This window comes from Dipteris shenzhenensis, chromosome 26, assembly GCF_047967505.1.
Source record: "Dipteris shenzhenensis isolate YYH24624 ecotype China chromosome 26, Dip_SZ_1.0, whole genome shotgun sequence".
In the NCBI taxonomy this organism is placed as follows: Eukaryota; Viridiplantae; Streptophyta; class Polypodiopsida; order Gleicheniales; family Dipteridaceae; genus Dipteris; species Dipteris shenzhenensis.
In genome coordinates this window covers 3,220,817-3,226,923 of record NC_141621.1, presented here as the reverse complement: position 1 = coordinate 3,226,923, position 6,107 = coordinate 3,220,817, and the positions used below count along the sequence as shown (strand labels likewise).

Below are 6,107 nucleotides of genomic sequence, written 5' to 3'. Positions count from 1 at the left end.
CTTTTTTATACAATCACTCCACTACATAATGTTACACGACTACTTCCATCAAAGCAATTATGATGAGGTTTCTAATGTCCACATGAAAATCCAAGTTGTAGCACCTCCTCACCATGCTTCCCATGGTAGTTTCAATTTGCAAGAGATCATAGACAAGGTATTCTTGAATGTGATTCAAATCCATCTCATTGTACGTGCGTGCATGTGTGCGTGCGCGCCCCCCCAAAACATCACTGCAATTATACGTGTTAGATCCCATGCACAACTTGACTTAGCACTTGAGTCTCGTAACTATGGACCTAAAATATCTTTTTGAATGCGCTCTCTAACATCAGAACTAAGTACAAAATGTCACCAATGAATTCTTGTGGCAAGTGTTTGCTTACAATCTTTGTTTTGGAGATCCAAAAAACTTTCAAACAATAGACAAACACACTAACGACATAAACAAAAACACAGCCATCGAGCTGCATGCATCATCGAACTGCATGTAGGTCATGGGTTCATTCAATGTGGGCTATAAATAGTGTTTTCATCATGGATTAGTACAACCTTAGGCGTATTGACTGCCAAAAAAAGTATCTAATATGAGGGATGCTCCATCAGCACCTTAAAACAGTGTGATTTCCTCCACTACTTACATCTACGAAAACCCTCTTTCTGCAATTGAACAAAGCATGGATTTCTATTACTAAGCCAACGCTTTATCTACCATCAACAAAGGGTTTCTAGCTCGACAATCTGAAAAATTAACAATTCTGCTGGGCTTGAATAAATGCATTCAAGCGTGGAACCCTTGCGCAATTGCCTTCCTTTGAAGTCATGCTCACTTCTCATCCAGTTTCAACGACTGATTCAACTTACCTCAGAAGTGGAGGCCTGCACCAACTGATAGCTCAAAATTGACTCTCAAAACTGTGTACCCTGAATTAGAAATCATACACGTGCTTTTTTGTTGTTACATGCTGGACACTTGTATTGTCTGATGTGCTCAGCTTTTGCAGGTGTTACCTTCACACACTTCCCATGAAACCATTGCTCACAGGCATCACAACAAATCCAGAATAATTCAGCACCTGCAGCATAGTTCTCACCACACTTCCCACAAAGAGTGTTTTCATGTTCATCATCATCTTCAAATGTATCTGCTTCTTTGGGAATTGGAGGCAGCCCGGCCACCTTCTGCTGCACCTCCCCAGTTCGGCGCTACACAAGTGCGCGCACATTTTGCAAAGTCACATGCAAGCCCTTCCTTGCCAATTCCTATTTAAATAACCAGTCATGAATTGAACTTGAACTCACAAATCCAACTCATGTCAAATAGAGTATACAGCCAATTCCAGTCAAATGCTGCATCGAGAAAATGTGCACAACGAATCAAAAACATCGCCCTGGAGATTCTTAAAATACGTACCACTTTTCCTGCAGGTGGTGGCTTAGCTTTAGTAGCACTGTTGTTGACACTGGCTTTCTCCTTCACCAACTTCCTCCCAGTCACCACATCATGCAATGTGGGAAGGTCATTGATCAAAGAAAAAAGTCGTTTCCTGCCATGTTGACACACACAAACTGATCAAGAAAATGAGAGTAGAAAAGATCCCTAATCTGGAAGAGTCAATACTCCCAAAATAATAAAGAAAACAAAATACGAGCTGGTAAATTTGCTTTTTCTATTTCAGAGCTGGTAAATTTGCTTTTTCTAATTTCAGAGGTATTCAACCGTACCACCAGAAAGTTCCACACCCTCTACCCAAAGGAAGTGCGACTGTCGCACAGAATGTTGTCAGAAAAACAATTTAGATTCAAACATCAAAGTCAAAATCTGAAACACTTAGTCTTACAAACACCCAACCCAGGAAAATCACAGCCCAGGATCGCTACTTTTTGTAACTCACCGCTCTCCTTTGTCGAATCTAGCACCAAAGAAAAACGCAACTGCAAGAAGCCAGGCATCGCTATGTACGGCCACTAACGAAAGCCAGTCTTTTCGGTCCATTCCATCCCTTGAAAAATTGATACCCAGGGCTGGTTCAGGAAGCTCGGCAGGAACTTCCTCAGCGGGCAGATTGACCTCCCAGTCCTCATTGGGAAATCCATACAAACATAGATTCTCTTTATCTGCAAGAATTCGGATTTGAAAAGTCAAACCACCAGAAAGAAGAATTAGAATTAAACAATCCATGGTTCGGGTGAAAAGCAACACGCCATCCTTCAGCACAAACCTAAATTGTTTAGGTCAAGGCAAATACAAATTGCGCAGACGAAAAGCTTTAGGGAGCTAGCTAGCCTCGTCAGGGCACGACACTTGATGCTCAAACCAAAAGCTTTCAAAACCGCGGCTTTTATGGGTAATAGCTCAGGGAAACAACTAAGAAACAAAAGACTTAGGAGCCATAATTCAGCTAAAAACGTATGAAAGAACAAAGCCTGACTAAGCATGTGCAAGTTCCAATTGCAAAGCTTCAACACCCAGGTCGTCCAACAACAGAGAAAATCTAAATCAAAGCTGTAAGAGGGACCTGGATCGCATTGGCGAACGAACTCATCGACGTCTGCAACAAAGCAAAAGGAAACGAGGAAATGTGAGAGGTGGGTGGGTGGCAAAGAAACAAAGAAACCCACCAAGCAGGAAAGAGCAGGGGAAGAGAGGGAGCACCAGTGGTGAGGGCTTTGAGCATGCCAGAGCGGCGGCCTTTGAAATCTTTGTAGACATCCTCAACAGAACGAGGGTTGGAAGGGAGAGCATAGCCATCCATAGCTTTGTCGAAGGGAAGAAGGGCAAGACTCGTATGTTTTTTTTTGCTCTTCAGTTATTCGTCCCCAAACCAACTTTCTATCTCGTTTTAGGCCTTTTCTACTCCCCCCCCCTCTCTCTCTCTCTCTCTCTCTCTCTCTCTCTCTTCGACTCTCGACTCTCGAGAGCATCTTGTTGTTGTCACGTGCTCATCTCGACAATTTCACCTCCGTTATTAAGTTCTCGGAATCATGATCGGTCAGAAGAAGAGGTTAGAATGGTGTGGAAAGAAGTTTTAGCTAGAAGAGGTTAGAATGGTGCTCGCTCTCGCTCGCTCTCCCCCTCTCTCTCTCTCTCTCTCACACACACACACACACACACTCATGGGTCTTTGGTTTAGAATTTAGTTCATGATGTTGTTGTTGTTGTGAGGGGCGGGGGGGAGGGGCATGTGTGTGTGTGTTCGATCCTTGATCGCCCTCTGATCAATCATTTCAACTCAGCTCCCAGTTTGTACCTTGACAAAAAACTATCTATCTTTATTCATCTCTTTCTCTAGTCCTGAGGGTTGAGGTTCCATCCAATCACAAATGTCAACTTCTTCAATTGAACTCTCTCGCATCACAAGTTTCCTCTTTCCTTTGGAATCCCGCTTAGAAGCGCCGGCGGTAGCCCCAGTAGATGTCGCCAAGGCTATGTGGAGTTTTGAGGACAAGCCTCCCATCAATGATGTACCGATAAGAGTATGCACGTTCGAGGGATCGAGCCAAATTATCCTTCTTCATCTACCTCCCTCTTGCATTAAAATAGCACCCCTGGGACCACACAGTCTTCCTCTCGCAGAAGTTGCACCCCCCATTGGGAGGCATGTCCTTATCATCAGGCTGGGCTATATCATCAAGCCTCTATTCACAAAAATTGGTAAAATGGGTTCAAGAAAATCCAAAAAAGCCCACTCTAATCTGATGCAAAGGAAGAAGGACATGATAGAAGAGCTCACCACTTGTTTAACGGGCAACACGAGTAACACATTCTCTTTGAGGTCCACTTCAGCCCCATCCTTGTTGATTCCTTTCAATGGGGCCTTATCATACATGCACGAAATGATCACACGAACGTCGCTGGATCGAATGCCTTCCGACTCATGTGTCTGACGGATGCGCGCCTGAGCCACGAGATCGTAAGAGAGAGAGAGAGAGAGAGAGAGAGAGAGAGAGAGAGAGAGATGGGAGTGTGTTTCGATTTAATAATCCCATCAATATATGAACCATACACTTGACACCATCCAAACAAACTAGATGTTAGAACATTATAGTTACGATTGGGTAGATAGGTAATGCATGTTTTCCCCGGCTTGTTATCGCTTTACCTAGGAATATAGACAACCATATGGATTCTTAGATTATATATATATATATATATAAAGTTTAAGTCATAAGTGGACTAAGGAGCAAATGAGTGCATGGGTTGAGAAGGGATTAATGAAGGTATGGGAGGATTAGTGTGCTTGGTGCGTAGGTTGATTAAAAAGATAGTAAAGGAGAGATTTCACGGGGGGTTACATAAAAGTAAAGCCGTGGATCCATTTAGGGTATAAAAATGATAGAAGGACATATTACGAGAGGGGGGTATACCATGGCACATGCTATAAAATAGTGCTTATTTTGAGTTTTTGAGCGCATGTGACAAACTACTTTTGAGCAATATTGCTTCATAAATTTCTAGAGGGACACAATTATTGTTAAGTAAGATTAAATTAATTTACAAGAACAAGTGATGTGTATTTAGGGATACAAATTTAAACAAAATGCCAATTATTAAAAGAAAAAATCCAACTAATTAAAATAAAATTTTGAATATATAACAAAACTCAACCATCCTTCGAGGAGGTTACAAAAGTATGGGGGTAGATGTATAAAAAATATCATTATTTAAAACTAAACATTATCATTAAAAATTAAAAAATCTTAAAGGTAGTCCCATAACTACATTGTAGATAAGATGATTTTTGAATTTAAATAAATAAATTTAAAAAAGTAAAAATGAAATGAAGCAAGACCTGAATGAAAATAATACTGGGAAAAATATAAAGTTAATAAGATGGCAAGTGTAAGAAATAAAATATAAGGGGGGTTATTTTGAAAAAATGGGGGGTGCATTGTGCATGTTTGAGCAAAATGTATTGAGAAACATTTGTGTGTGTGTGTGTGTGTGTGTGTGTGACAAATTAAGGATTGATATGAGTGTGTGCTTGGGGGGGTTAGGAGTATGTGTAAGAGTGTAGAAAACAAGTGTGTGTGTGTGTCACAAATTAAGGATTAATATGAGTGTGTGTTTGGGGGGGTTGGGAGTATGTGTAAGAGTGTAGAAAACAAGTGTGTGTGTGTGTGCGTGTTGTGTGTGTGTGTGTGTGTGTGTGTGTGAAAATGAGATAAATTATTAAGCTAAATTTGTGTGTATGTGTGTGTCAGGGGAAAAAATAGGTCGTTAAACAAGAAGAGGGGTAAAGCCATGGAGCTGTTTAGGGTATAAAAAGGATAGAAGGATATATTACAGGACGAGGGGTATACCATGGCAAATGCTATCAAATAGTGCCTTATTTTGAGTTTTTGAGCGCATGTGACAAACTCCTTTTGAGCAATCTTGCTTCATAAATTTCCAAGGGGACACAATTATTGGGTGTGCTTAAAATTAATGAACACTAAAATACTTGAAAAAATGGTAAACATAAAGGACAACTGATACACTTTACCATTCCCAAAAAATAGAAAGGTAAGAACTTAGCTATAGCATTCCTTGTCAGGCCAAGGAAATCTCTAGGTGTGATAGCAATCATAATAAGACCTTGGACACACAATCTATATCTTGAGGGATTCACGTCGACCAATGGGGGCATACAAAGTTTATCAACTCAGTCCTAGCTTACAAGCTATGACTATTAAATGGCTCTTAATATTCTCAACAAGGAGGGTAAAAATAATAAGATTATAAATGAGAGTGGAAAAAGGGAGGGGGGGCAATAACTTTACTTTGAAATAATGTAATTAATCTAAATCATTAGATTAAAAAATATTTATAAATAGGGTTAAGGGTAGGGGAATACTATAAATAGGGTTAAGGGTAGGGGAATACTATAAACATAAGGGCAGAACATTAATAAAAATAAAACTAAGGGGGAAGGGGGAGATAAAAAGTGATATAAATAATCTAAAAATAACGGGAAAAAAGGGGGGGAAAGCTTTTTCAACAAAAAAAACTATATTTAGAAAAATAAGAGGTTTTAGGGAGTAAGGTAGGTGGCTAGGGGGCTCGTATAATTAATAAGTGTATATCACGGGGGATGGGGAGTTCCTAGCATAATACTAAAATAATA

The 6,107-nt window shown here is 40.2% G+C and overlaps 1 protein-coding gene across 1 annotated transcript; it reads right to left on the bottom strand.

Annotated features, from left to right (window-relative positions):
- Window positions 1-444: 444 nt before the first annotated feature.
- LOC147884541 (PHD finger protein ALFIN-LIKE 2-like) lies at window positions 445-2,919 on the bottom strand. Its single transcript, XM_087397137.1, has 5 exons — window positions 2,657-2,919; window positions 2,520-2,552; window positions 1,896-2,118; window positions 1,415-1,547; window positions 445-1,206 (listed from the first exon to the last, which is right to left on the bottom strand). The coding sequence occupies exons 1-5, from the start codon at window positions 2,754-2,756 to the stop codon at window positions 937-939; spliced, it is 759 nt and encodes a 252-aa protein (XP_087253263.1). The 5' UTR covers window positions 2,757-2,919; the 3' UTR covers window positions 445-936.
- Between the last annotated feature and the right edge of the window lie 3,188 nt (window positions 2,920-6,107).